The sequence below is a fragment of the Delphinus delphis genome, chromosome 9 (assembly GCF_949987515.2).
Source record: "Delphinus delphis chromosome 9, mDelDel1.2, whole genome shotgun sequence".
NCBI lineage: Eukaryota > Metazoa > Chordata > Mammalia > Artiodactyla > Delphinidae > Delphinus > Delphinus delphis.
The window spans coordinates 32,352,670-32,366,948 of record NC_082691.1 but is presented as its reverse complement, the minus strand read 5'-3'; the positions used below and the strand labels follow the sequence as shown (position 1 = coordinate 32,366,948).

Sequence of the window (14,279 nt, the reverse complement as noted above, 5' to 3'; positions counted from 1 at the left end):
GTTTAAGGTAATAAAACAGTTGATTTCCACATATTTGTGGATTTTCTAGTTTTGCTTCTGTTGATTTCTAGTTCATTTCATTGTGATCAGAAATACTATATATGAGTTTAATCTTTGAATTTATTAAGACTTGTTTTGTTGCCTAACATATGATCTATCCTGGAGAATGTTCCACGTGCACTTGAGAAAAGTGTGTATTCTGCTGTTGTTGGGTAGAATGTTCTGTTAATGTCCATTAGGTTCAATTGGTCTGTAGTGCTGTTCAAGTTCTCTATTTCCTTATTGATCCTCCATCCATTAATGCAAATAGAGTATTGAGTCTGCTATATTACTGGGTTAGCTCTGATTTTTGGTGCATGTTTCTAATTGTTATGTCATCTTGGTTGGTTGACCCTTTTATCATTATATAATGTCCTTGTCTTGTAATAGTATTTTTTTCTAACATTAGTGTATTTGTTGTTTTAGACCATTCATGGAATCTGCTGGGAAAAGAGATTATGGGATGATAAAATCCCATTAACATTGTCATGAAAGTAGATGAGATGGAATCATTAAAACTGAGAAGACTAGCCTTAAAACAGGAAGGCAGCATCTGTCTCCCTTGAGAGGGAAAGGAAGCTGGGATGGACAGAAGGGATGATATATGTGAGAAGTGGATATTGAGAGAGTTTAGGCCTGCCTCTGAGGCACCTTGGTAAATGAGTGAGTTGGCCCTGTCAGAAGGGTTTGGGCAGGAGGATTCAGGAGACAGGTATAGGAGGTGGGTAGGATTTAAGGGGGAAAAAAGTTTCCGTATGTTTATATTAAGGGGCATGGTGTAGCTGTGAGGAATGAATAAGTTAGTTGCCAAGTTAAGACCAAGAAAAATACCCCCAGACGCTCAATAAGAACAGAGATTTCCCCTATCCTCTTCCCCTTTAATATGTGATCTGGTTTTTTTCAGTACAAATACCTGAAACATAAAAGTGAGCCTCATGTTAAGATAGAAGGGAAGGACACAGATGACTGGCTCTGTGTGGACTTTGGTAAGTTATTTTGGCACATTCTACAGATAAATATTTGATATTGCACTAATCTTGAACTGTTTTCAGTTGTAAAAGGATTGAGATCTGTGTTTCTCCACATACATTTTTCTTTTTAACTTGAGAATTTTATTTTTTTATACAGCAGGTTCTTATTATCTCCACATACAATTTTTGAAGTGTGTCTAAAATAGGTTTTCTTATAACTTAGTTGGTCTTATTCACATGTGAAATCCTCATGTCACATGGTATGTATGTAAGTTGCCATACAGGTCAGAAAGCTGATGGCGAACAGGATGGATAACATGGGAGAGATCCCCTAGTGGTGGTGGAAGGCACCTTGGGGTACACATAACCTCGGCCTTAAATAACTCAGATAAGGTGAAGGGCATTCTAGGCACAGGAAAGGACAAGAGCAGAGGACTAGAATTTTGAAAAGATTTAACAAATTTGGGTATTAATACATACATAGTTTCAAAGTATTTCCCCAAAAGATAGTTAATACAAAGGGAAAAACAGTAACTGAAGAACTGTGAAGGGTCTGAGATTTTATCTTACGTGTAAGCTAACAAGTTAGTCAAGGTTTGATGAAACACAGTTTGTTACTCAGCAACAGTAGTAGCCAGCATCAAGCACCATTTGCACCAGGGTCCCTGAGCAACACAGGACCAGATGACACTTGTGAAGTTCTAAGAGAAGAGCCCTGAGATGAGGGTATCTACATCTTTTATAATGGGCAGGAAGCAGGCCTGCGTTTGCTCTGGTGGAAATCACTTTTTCGGCCAAGGCTATATGTCAGGGTTTCTCAGCCTTGCCACTATTAACATTTTTGGCCAGGTAGTTCAGGTGCTGAGGAATATTCTGTGCATTGTAGGATGTTCTTCTCTTCTCCACCCCCCCAACTGTGAAAATCAAAAATGTCCCTTATTGAAAACCACTGCTGTAAGCATACTTGTGCTTTGATCCAGAGGGAGACAGCAGTTCTGAGAATATTTGCCAACATACTTAAAAATATAGTCCAGAACAAAAGCCTGTCAGTGTTTTGCTCACAGGCTGTGCAGACAGTCCTTGGAGGACTGTCTCCCAAGCAAACCCCATCACGAGTAATGTTACATATTGATATCATAAACCTCCTGTATGATGCACTGAGAAAAGCACAGCGTCACTTCTGTGGTATTTTTGCTGGATGGTGTCCACAATTTGCATTTCTAACAAGTTCTCAGGTAATGCTAATCTGGGGTTCACACTTTGAGAACCACTGTTCTGTCAGAGGTTTGTGAGATCACAAGGGTAAAAGCAAATGAACTGCTTCTTCATTGTAAGTCTTATCTGTCCTTGATAGGCAGCATGGTGATTCATTTGATGCTTCCAGAAACCAGAGAAACGTATGAATTAGAGAAATTATGGACCCTTCGTTCTTATGATGACCAGTTAGCTCAGATAGCACCTGAGACCTTACCTGAAGACTTCATTCTTGGAATAGAAGATGACACTTCATCTCTGGCTCCTGTGGAGTTTAAATGTGAATAAAATGGTATGAACTGCTTTCGTCATTTCAGATTTGGATTGAGTCACTTATAAACCCTGCCTAGCTGGTTGTTGTCAAAACAAGTCTTATCTGTGGACACTAATCCTAACTGACACATGGAAATTGTAGGTAAGTGAGCTAATTCTCACACTGTGAATCAGTACATTCAAACTAAAATTAATATATTGTCTTTGTTCCTGAGATCTCAGCAGGATTTCCTGGAAGTTGCATTGGCCCCTGTGTTTTACTTGAGCTCTCTGCTCAGAGTTTATTTTTATTTTTTGCTGACAAAGCAAGCTACTTTTTTGGGAAGGGGCACCCAGGTGGAGAGCAGGAGGGTAAAGGAACCCAGGAGGACTGCTCCACCACATGGCTCACAGTCTCGTGTTTTATGGGAATGGGGTTAAGTTTCTGGGTTGTCTCTGGCCAATCATTCTGCCTCGGGGTCCTTCCTGGTGGCACACGCATTGCTCAGCCAAGGTGGATTCCAGTGAGAAGGATTCTGAGAGGTTGGCAGGACATAGACTGAAGTCTCCTCTCTCCTTTTGACCTTTCCTGAATTCTTCCAGTTGGTAGTATCTTGTTAGTTCTGCATTCCTTACGAGGACCTCCTGTTTAAGATAACTCATGCAAGTGGTTACTATGTTGCCTGGCCAGGGCAGGCAGTTTCAGTGTTTCCCCTAATAACTCCTCCCTGAGAGACTTCATACTCAAGATAATTTTTGGGAATTGGAGTGGAGGTCTCTTTCTTCTGTAACTACTTCCTGCTGAGAGTTGGCATAGTCCTGCCTAGTAGAGTAGAAGTCTCTCTCTACCTAATCTAAATCGAGGTATTCTGTGCCCAAAACTGGCATTCATCCTTGTAGTAACAGCAGTTTAGTTGAAACTGTTGGACCCTGTGGGGGATGAACCTTGTAAGCAGTTGAAACAGACAAGGGCCAAACAGGAGGCCTAACAGGATGGTCATCACCAGGCCCAGAAAAGGCAGGCAAAATTTGAGGTGAGGGCTGCAGGGTGTGTGACTTTCTTCTGATCGATTGGTAGTGACGTAACAGGACAATGCTCCAGGAATCTTGGCACTCAGCCTGAAGTTACCATCCTCACCTGGGTGGGGGCCTCAGTTCCTGCAGAACTCAAAGATATTGTTATGCATACTCCTTGAGGTGGAACCAGGACCCTGCCCCAAGGCTGTACCACTAGTTGACAGCTCCTCCCCTGTTTTTGCATCCCCTCCCTTTCCTGATTAGCAACTGTTTGAATCTGCCCTTTGGAACTCAGGGAAGGTCAAGGAGGAAGGTCAAGGAGGCTGAGTGAAGCCTATATCCTACAAACAAGAAACGGGGGACACAGAAAGGATTTGTACTCTGGAGCCCCCCAGAGTCCTGCCCAGTTCCAGTTCAGGGAACTAACTGGGCAACAGTGCTGGCCACTTCCTGCTACAATAGGGCATAGTCCTGTCTCAATTTGGAGAATAGACACTGGACTGGAAATATTTCTGATTCCTGATTCCTGGATCTGAGTCTTGTATGATTAAAATCTTAATCCCTTGGTCTGCCATTTTGGTGTAACAGACCCAATCAGAAGTAGCTGGAGGAGTGACAATGGGATTTTTATAGGGAAAATAAACGTCATTTCTTTTCAGGAGAATAAGCCTGAAACACAGTCTGGACCTGGTGCTTTGGGGAGACTTGTAGCCAAGTAGCCAGTTGTCTAGTTTTATTGAGGTAGGTTTTAACTTTTAATGTGGTATTAACACATAGGTAACAGGTGCTATTGGTCATCAAACATGTCTCTTCTTTTTGTTAAATGTATGATCTAAAGCAATTCCGTTGTCTAAAAATGTAAGTTACGGGCTTCCCTGGTGGCGCAGTGGTTGAGAGTCCGCCTGCCGAGGCAGAGGACATGGGTTCGTGCCCTGGTCTGGGAAGATCCCACATGCCGCGGAGCGGCTGGGGCCGTGAGCCATGGCCGCTGGGCCTGCGCGTCTGGAGCCTGTGCTCCGCAACGGGAGAGGCCACAACAGTGAGAGGCCCGCATACCGGAAAAAAAAAAAAAGAAGTAAGTTACAAGAGGAGACCTTTAAAAAGTAAGGTTGCAGTTATCAGCTGCCAGCAGACATTATTTTGAGAACGGCTGGTGGCATCCAAGTCTGACACAGCTCAGAAAACTCAAGTTCTTAGCAATACAAGGATTTGCCTGAAATCACACCCACAGTGTCATCTAGTTATTTCTTGGATGTCTTAAACCATAGCTACTCCATTTTGACTCTTAATTGTAATATTCCCCTTAATAGCCAAAGCAGATGTCACCATTAATGATGTTAGTGTTTCTCTAGGTATGAGAAGAGCAAGAATCTGGCCCATAAAATCTTCTCCTGAAAATATCTAACTATCTATCGGAAGGCCTGTTCTGCCAGTTTTTCCCAGAGCGCCTCATTCCTGTTCTCCACTCTGAACTCCTTTTCAGGGGGTGTTGAAGGTCAGCAGCTGCAGCGGCTCGTGATTTAATCTTTGTAGAGGCAGACAGCAAGTGCCAATGGTGAGTGCCAATTTCCAGTCAGCAGGGCCCCTTCATGGTCATAAAGTTGACCATGGTTTGAGGGGGCATTTCATTCCACAGTGCTAGGAATGCTCATTCCCAGGCCTAGCAAAGTGTTTTCCGAGTTTGTGTTTAAATCTTATTCTGTAGAACAGTATAGCCAAAAATTTTTAAAAATATATAGCAGAAAACATAACCACCCCACTGGTCCTGTAACGTAAAACCTTTAGTTCTCAGTTCATATGCAACAGTATTATCTAGGTTCACAGTCAGGACATTGGTAGATAGTGGTGCCTACCTTGAGATTGACATAGCCTTACTAAAAGTCTAAGTTTACACTTTGACCAAATTCAGGACATTCACATTAATTTGAAAAGCCAAAAATACATACTACACAGCAGGCTGCACCTGATAATGAAACACTTTATTCTGCATCAAGGTATCTGGAAAATGAAGCTGCATTTGGGGCACGTTACAGATGAGGAATGATCCATATGTGGTGAGTACAAAACTCAATTACAACAGAATTATTTCCTAGTATTACCAGATACTCCATTACCAATGCTTAATTGAAAGTAAAACATGATTTGCCACACTAGAAGGCTAGAAGTGAAACATGACAGAATTTAAACAGGCAGATATAAATGTAGCACCTATCTGTATTTAAAAAAAAAAGTTGGAAAAATCAAATACTGAGGAAGAGCTCTGGCCTTAAGCACATTTTACCCAAAATCCAACCAGAGAGCCAGTCCATTACTTTTTTTTTTAAAGCAATTCATTGTATGGAAGAAAATGATGAATGCTAGATGAATTCAGTGACAAAAAGGGCACTTTTTGGCTAAAACTACAAAATAAACTGATTTTCTGAAAACATTTAGGAAAACATTTCAAGTCATTTTCAAAATGTTTAAAGGATACAGTGATCTTCAGAAAAACTTACCTAGTCTGTAGAAATTCATCTTGAAATACAAATGAAGCAAAATGATTTAAGGGTTATTATATATGCCCTTCAGATCAGTATAATATAACGACTGTGATCATTTAATGAACAAAAGAAACACAATTCTGAGAGCAGTGTGGCCTTGGAGACCACCCACACCCACATAACTGTACATACCAGGCTTTGCCATCAAGGTAGGAAATGGGCGAATGCGTTCAGTATCAAAGGTCAAATGTATTATTGTATCACAGTCATTCAAATTATATTCCAAAAGTTGTTCTTGTATTTTTCTACCTTTTGACTTATTTTCAAATAACTGGTTGCAGAGAATACAGAAATCCTGCTGCAATTTATGTAATATTCTAGGTGGCCTTTCATTCTTCTTGATTTATCATTGCTTAAAATCTTCAAAATAGCTTAGTGTGAGGCTCATGACAGTGCCTGGCACGGGGAGATGTAGCCTTTTTATTGCCTTTAAACACTGTCACACCGTCTGACTGCCCCATTGGTCTTCACAAAGCAATTCTTTTGGGGTCTGCTCCAAGCATAGACCAACTGGTCTGAAATATATTGGCAAACTAAGCATCCTGTAAGGCAAGCTGAAGCTTTCTTCTTGCCAATCAATTTAAAGTTCACAGGAGCTGCATGTCTCCATAGATAAACTTGCTTTAGGTAGTGATAGTCAAAAGCACAAAGCATTTATGCATTCAATCACATAGCCAAACAAAAAAACCCTGAAGTCTCCTGAAGCCATTTATTAAAACTAGCCGTTCCAAAACCTCCTGCAGCCACTTTGCTCTGTTAGTACCATCAAAAACTTCCCTACCATAAACAAAAAAATAAATGGTATTTGCTGCTCTCCAAATATAGGCACTGCTCCGTATCACTGAACGTTTACTGGATTTTCCAACTAATAACTGTCAAAAGCCTCAAAAAACCTGAAATTAATTTTCCAGCTTTACTGTCACCAGCCAGAAGTAAAATTTTTTTCTCAGTTATTTGCCTGTTAGCTAATTTTATTTTTTAAAAAACAGTTGGACTTATCTTTATAAAGTATATAAAATTTTCAGAAAAAAACAAAACAATTTTGCTTTCATTGCATTACTGAATACCTGAGGTAGTTGAGTAAAAATGCACATTTAATACCCCTGCCAACACCATTCAGCACTTCCCTTAGGTTATTTGTGTTAGTGTTAGATAAAACTGAGAACAGTTTTTCTATGCTAACAGCTTAACATTTAAGTTCTTGTAATAATCCTCTTCTGATCCAATTTTAACAATTGGACATAGGAGCAATCTATTTTTATTTACTTGATGAATTTAGTAAATGCACCATTAAGCCAATTTCTGGCATTATGGGGGAATGAATATTAAGAAAAATTAGAATATTTGTTATACTGAGAATACAACAAAAGGGAAGTGCAGAGCTCCTCTCTTTCCCTCCCTCACCCCCTAATTTTTTTCTTTTTTTAAAGCTGGGTGTCATACATTTCAGAGAGCATAAAGTATACATTCTCACAGAGACAGGAGTTCGAAAGTTGCCTGGTCCTCAGAAACAACCGGCTAGGTAAAAACTTGTGCATGTGATTCTGGATAGGGGTTCAGCGCCCGTCTGTTGGTTAAGCAATCTGTCTTTGGTTTGGCATCTGCCTCTGTGGTGGGCTGTCTCCTGAGCCTTCACTTCCGTCTTGACTGAGGTGGTCCACTTTGCAGAGCTTTCTGCTGTTGGTGCTGCTTTACCTGAGTCAGAATTTCCTGAATTTTTCTCTGGGCAACCTGCAGTAGGAGAGAGCTTTGAAATTTCTACCTGATCAAGTATGACCAAAAGTTAATTTACTCTTCCATTTCAACAACTTCAAATTGAAACTTATTTGAAGATTAAAGATACATACTTATTAGTTTCTCCTAGCAGAGTCTCTGAAATCACCTGCTTAAAGGGGGATTAAAAGTGTTAAGCACCAAGCAGCCTGAAATATTTATATGACATGGGGACACGCATGGGAGGAGGATCACTCAGGAAGAAGGAAGAAGCAGAAGAGCTCACTTATCACACTAGAGCCCACTTGCCTGGCAAGCATAGAAGTGACCAGTTATTTTGACCACCACTTGGTCATTCTCATCAGGCGTCTGGTCACGAGGGACAACAACTTCTGCGCTTGACAAATTCTGGAGCTCATTCACCTGAAGGAGATAAATACAAATCATGTTAAGTGGAGTTGTTCTTTTTTCTTTTTAAATGACCGTTTCCTTACTATGTAACCAAAATACTGAGCTTTGGCTTTATATTTATAATCTCATCTAATAATACTAATAATTCTATCCGTTTACTAGTATTGTCCCCATTTCAAGGTAATTAAAACTAAGCCTTAGTGAAAGAAACTGACTCGCCCACAGTTGCATAAGTTAATGACAAAACCAGATTCAACCCCTGAAAATCTGATTCCAAAATACACTTTCCATCACTTCAGAATTGTAAATAGCTTTGAAAATGACTTGGAAGTTTTATGTGTTAGAAACTGGAAACCATTTGCTTTTTTCAGTTACAGAGGTATAAGTTATAAATGTAGATGAAATTTTTTAAAGTTTCTTTTCATGTCATTAAGTGTTTGCACAATAAAAGTAAAAAGCTGATGTATAACAACAGAAAATGCAAAATGCCCCTTATAAATATGAGACAGTTCTCCCATACAAAGTGGTCTGAAAGAGAGGCACTGCTTTCACTGGTAGCTGACACCAACACCCAGGAGGAACAAAAGGCAGTCTTCTCCAAACCTTGGCCCAGACGGTCCTGCTTTTTATAAGTTAGCCAAAATTTAGGGACTTGGAACTCCTAAGTACCTTTCAACGCTTTCCCTTTCATACCACTGCACAGGTTTTGCTGAAGTACTTGCCGTTTTGCCTCCTTTTCCAATAACTCTGCCAGCAGCAAAGGATGGCACTCTGATGTGAGCTTCAAGTTTCACCTCTTCTTTAGGACTAACAAAGTTTTCTTCTTTAATTTTTCCATAAATTCTTCCCTGAGCCTACAGATGAGAACATATCTCATCAGTGTCATTCATGTAGGAAATGCAAAAAGGTCCATTAACTTTAAAGATGGCCCGGATCCACTGGAACAGACCTTTGCAGTGATACATCTGCATTTGATAGATTGTGGAACGTTGCACAAGAGGTGGAAAAGTAAGGAAGTCCTAGAAAAGGTTGACAACAATGATAACTATACATCACAGATGAGGCAATTGAATGATTGATAAAATAAGATTAAACCATATTCTTCTGACAAAAACGGTTAAAGGCAATAAGTTAGCAGTCAGCCGAACTAAAATTTTTGCAAATGACCATTTGCTCTCCAGTCTTGAAAGGTAAAACCTCTCCTGTTGGCAATAAGATAGTAACTGCGTTTTTCTTGAGTAAAAGGGACTGCAGAGGAACTACAGAGCCACCTATGCGAGGCTCACAAGAAGCCAAGCCGCTGTCTAAATGGGCCAGCAAGGAATTTTCTAGTTAAACATTTCTTCATCTTAGCCAGATGGTTTCTACTTCGACTAAGGCTACAAAATCAAGTTAACATACACATCTGACAGTTATAGTCAAACACATCCTGTCACTTGCTGCATACAACTAGAAGTTATACATAATAAACCTCTCCTATTATGTACAACCATTAATTTGCTCTGGTATACACCAAAGGAAAAAGAAGTCAGAGTTGGTTTCATCTGACAAGCTGCCACAGCAGAGAACAAAAACAAAAGTACCGAACACGTTTTCACTGGTGCAGAAATGATAAGCTCATTTTAGGGGGTTACAGGAAAAAAAAAAAAAAAAATCCATCTTAGTACCCTGTCTTCCATTCATCCTCAGTCTCAGGCCACAGATGTAGCTATCAACACAGTCAAAGGACACAACGGATATACATTGTCCTCCGAAACAAGCTCTTGAATTCATAAGAAAAAATATGGGTTAGGAGGTTTACTATTACTTAGATGTCTAAAATAAAATAATTTATTTGTTATTATCACTGATCACATAAATGACATTTAAGCATTATAGCTTTTCTTAAATGTCCCATTTAAGACAACTGAACAATACAGGCATAGGAGGATACAGGGAAACAAACTCTGAATTCCCCAGCATACAAGCATTATGAAAACTGCAAGATAGTTAATTCCATTTATAGAATAATAAGACCATAATTGATGTTTGTATTTATCTTTTAGTATTTCAAACTAAAAGTGGCTGTCTCTGTAAGTCTGGGATAGGAAGAAATTTTCAGCATCTCTGAGTTTTGATCTGAACTGCCTGGACCACAAGGCTGGTATGAGGAAGTAAATTTCTTGACCCAAGTTTGAGGCTAGCCAACTGTACCCCACATCTCAAAGCACCTCCTTTTGTTTCCTGTTCTTCCTGTAAATGAAGTGAAAAAAGCTTCCGATTTTTAGTGAAAAGTAGAGGTCAAAGAAAGTGATGGTTTAAAAGGAGGGAAGAAGTGGGCACTTGTTAACTTAGCCACATTTTAGAGCTAAGAGAAGTAAGGTTAAAGAGTTATCCTGTTAACACAGCTGCTAAGTGGTAGAAACAAGACAGGAGTTTTGGATAAATTGCACTGAATTGAGTAGCTGCTTTTACCTATGACAAACAAGACACCCTACTGAGTTTATGAGAGAAATCATACTCAAAGGTATACGTTTGTGAATTTGAGGATCTGGCAGGGTCTTAGTCTGAATCATCCCAAGTCTGCTCAGCACCACCACCAGCACATTTATGTTGTACTTCCTGTGTCAGGCACTATTCTAAGCAATTCATATATTGTTTAAACCTTATTTAAACTTTGTGGGTGTTTTTAACCCCGATTTTATAGATGAGGAACTAGGCAGAGAAAGGCTAAGTAACTTGCCCAAGGTCACACCACTGGTAAATGGTAAAGCTGGGCTTTGAACCAGCAACCTGGCTACCAGGTCTCTGCTCTTCATCACCCTGCTACAGCACCTCTCAGGACATGGTGGGAGGCATTCCAGCCCCAAAGGCCCCAAACCCCAGTATGACCAATGGTTCACACCAGGACAAATGCTGTAAGAGTTCCTGCCATTTCTACCTCTAAAATTCAAAAGATTAGAGTGGCTTGTTGACCGACTGTGGACAAGGGCTAACGGTTAACCCAAGGGTAAGAGCAAACGGGGACATTTTAATTCAAGGTTGAGGCCTCTCTGGGACAAGAGGAAAAACTTGAGAACAGCAAGGCATATGAATCAGACTTGTAAATTTCAGTCTTAAGGTCTCACCTTCACACATGCTAACAGGGCATTGAGCAAATTCTCCTTTGGGAGATAGTCAAAACCAACAACCATTACAGAACTCTCAAAATTAACCAAAGGCTTTGGCTTATTTTTAAAGTGTAATTTGCAGTATGTTTCTACTCTGTTCTTAGTCTTAGAAATTTCCATTGAGAGATTCTTTATACTGAGTATTAGATTTTTTTTTACAGGAGAAGCCAGGTTATGGATTTCCCGAAAAGAAGACATCCATTCATTTGTTACCTGTGCACACACTCCAGAGCACATACCTTGAACTGAGCCTCCGGTGGCCCAGTGATAATCACCATCCTCACTTTAGCATCTGGTGCTTCAGCTGGAGCGATCTGTAACAGACCCAGTAACGGGTTATGACACTTTCAGGTGCCACCAATAGAAATGGTACACCAACCAGCCTGTCATTTGCACATGACTTACTGAAATGCAGAATGAAAGCCTTCTGGAAGGTAGTTACATGAAGCAGTGATTAATGTGGATTCACTAGTTATGGCTCCTGCCGTATACTGTGTACTTACACTGTGCCTGGCCCTAATGTAAAAGTCCAGATGCAGCCTCTACCTAACCCTCACTATTTCCTGACGAGGTACTGCCTCATGGAGAGGCCAAAGGCTGGAGAAGGTGAGTCACCTGGCCCATGATCACACAGTCCAGTGAAGCTGGAGGGAGAGCTGGGTCTGGCTCCACCATCACATTCCTTGTCACTACACCAGTGGGTGCTCAAAGGGTGGTTCTTGGCCCACGCGCATCACAACACCCTGGGCCTCCTGTATGTGCAAGAAACTGCTAGGTTCCCAGTCTAAGCCTATCAGTACATTCCCCCAAAGTACACTCGCTGGACTAACATATGGAATAAACTAACATTAATTTGGCAGAAGAAAAGTAAACTCAGACTCTTCTATTTTGGCAGAGCGTGTGAAATGACACAAAAAGCCTAGGCTAGGGAATTGTTGCAGAGACTGTTGAAGGGGGAGGAAACCAGCATTCCCTTAGTAAGAAAGGATTTGGGGAGTTGGCTGGTAGGAAGTGTTTTAAAAGAAAAAAATTTGCTAGGTATTTGCTGTGCAAGAAGCAATTCCCTATAGTAAATAATGAGAACAGGAAGCAAAAAATACAATAAAAGCCATCCCAACTACCACTCAGTATGATCACTGTCAATTACTTACAGTCTAGTAGGCCCTTCTCCACACCTTCATAATCAAAACAATGTTTTTTACTTTTAATAGACTCATGCTTCCTCCCTCAAAATAAAGCTAACATTTCTGTTACTTAGACCCAAATTAATACTATTGCTACTTTATTGCTGGGCACTAATTGTGAGTCTGTAAAACAAGCCAATAATTACTTCCTTTTAGACCACACTCTTAGGATTATTCACAGGAAACCCCAAAAAGAAGGTATCATTCTTCATCTTTCTGACTAAGGTTTCCTTTTTTTAAAAAGGATCTTTGTCAACACTGGTGATAGAAGGCTGGGGCTGAGGACACTTGTACACTGAGGTTAGGAGTACAAATTGCTACAATCTCTCAAAAGCCTGAAAAAAGCACATGCCCTGTGACTCGCCAAACCCACTTCTGTAGACTTACGTTAAAGGATAAGGTTATATATGACAATTTGACCAAAAGAACTTTGTCTATCCCTGTGCAGGTTAAATTAGGAACAATCTTAATGTCCAGTAAGTTAACACAAATGATTATGGTTTGGTAATACCAAATATATGCCTATTAAAGTAAGTACATATATGGAAATTTACATTATGGAAATGTAGCGAAGTGTTAGGAGTGCTGATGAATCTTTCAGATTATGCATGTTTCAGACTTTTTGGAAACAAAAATATTTTAACCTCATCATAAAACCTCCATTAAAGCCAGAAAGAAAAAGAGCCAAACGTCTAAATACCCAGTTCTTCTTGTTCATGAAATGTTCGTCGCAGTTTTTCCAAAACAAAGCTGCTAGGCTCTTTCTGCATGTGTGAGCATGTTTTACAGATTAACTCAGTAATCAGGAAACTAACAGGATAGTAAAGTTAGTTCACCCCTTGGTCTTTTATCATGTCTTTTCCTTTACCCATTTATTTATTTTGGCTGCATTTTCTGCTCACATTATTTTGTTATCTTTTGCTACAAGAGAGAATATGAGGGCTTTCCTGTGTGTTTTGCTTTTTTATTAACTGTGTAGTTTACATACAGTAACGCTCACTCCTTTGGTACCAAATACATAGTTGTAAATACCACCACAATCAACATAAAAACAGCTTCTGTCACTCAAAATTTCCTCATGCTGCCTTTGTTTTCAACCCCTTCACCTCCAACTCCTAGCAACCACTGATTTTTTTTCTCAATTTCCATAGTTCTCTTTTCCAGAATTTTCATATAAGTGGAATCATACAGTATGTGGCCTTTTGAGTCTTCTTTCTCTTAGCATAATACATGTGATTCACTCAAGTTGTTTTATGTATCAATAGTTCCCTCCTTTTTACTGCTAAGTAATTATATAGACGGGCCACAGTTTATGCATTTGCCACTGATGAACATTCGCTGCTTCCCCATTTCCCAGTTATAAATAAAGATACTATAAACATTTGAGTGCAGTGTGGGTTTTTTGGTACTATATTCAAATTAAAAATTTCATTAAATATTTATAAAATTGGACTTCCCTGATGGCACAGTGGTTAAGAATCCGCCTGCCAATGCAGGGGACACAGGTTCAAGCCCTGTTCTGGGAAGATTCCCACATGCCGCAGAGCAGCTAAGCACGTGCACCACAACTACTGAGCCTGCGCTACTGAGCCTGTGTGCCGCAACTACTGAAGCCCGCGCGCCTGGAGCCTGTGCTCCGCAACAAAAGAAGCCACTGCAATGAGAAGCCCGCGTACCGCAACGACGAATAGCCCCCGCTTGCTGCAACTAGAGAAAGCCTGTGCGCAGCAACGAATACCCAATGCAGCC

At 40.2% G+C, this 14,279-nt stretch overlaps 2 protein-coding genes across 5 annotated transcripts in view; one reads left to right on the top strand and one right to left on the bottom strand.

Annotated features, from left to right (window-relative positions):
• MALSU1 (mitochondrial assembly of ribosomal large subunit 1) overlaps nt 1-13,904 on the top strand; it is a 29,106-nt gene extending 15,202 nt beyond the window's left edge. The window contains exons 3-8 of one of the 4 annotated variants that reach the window (XR_009520599.1): nt 944-1,025; nt 2,365-2,556; nt 4,193-4,274; nt 5,017-5,088; nt 5,528-5,587; nt 11,508-13,904. Coding sequence is in view for 1 of the 4 variants with exons in the window: in XM_060020386.1 (XP_059876369.1) it covers nt 944-1,025; nt 2,365-2,552 (270 nt within the window). In the remaining 3 variants the exon portion in view is untranslated. The other 3 variants (XR_009520600.1, XR_009520598.1, XM_060020386.1) reach the window with 3 other exon arrangements.
• IGF2BP3 (insulin like growth factor 2 mRNA binding protein 3) overlaps nt 5,601-14,279 on the bottom strand; it is a 138,553-nt gene continuing 129,874 nt past the window's right edge. The window contains exons 12-15 of the mRNA XM_060020384.1: nt 11,586-11,660; nt 8,920-9,051; nt 8,096-8,209; nt 5,601-7,804 (exon numbers count right to left, since the gene is read on the bottom strand). Of these exons, the coding sequence (XP_059876367.1) occupies nt 7,706-7,804; nt 8,096-8,209; nt 8,920-9,051; nt 11,586-11,660 (420 nt within the window). The 3' untranslated portion in view covers nt 5,601-7,705. The remainder of the gene's footprint in view (nt 7,805-8,095; nt 8,210-8,919; nt 9,052-11,585; nt 11,661-14,279) is intronic.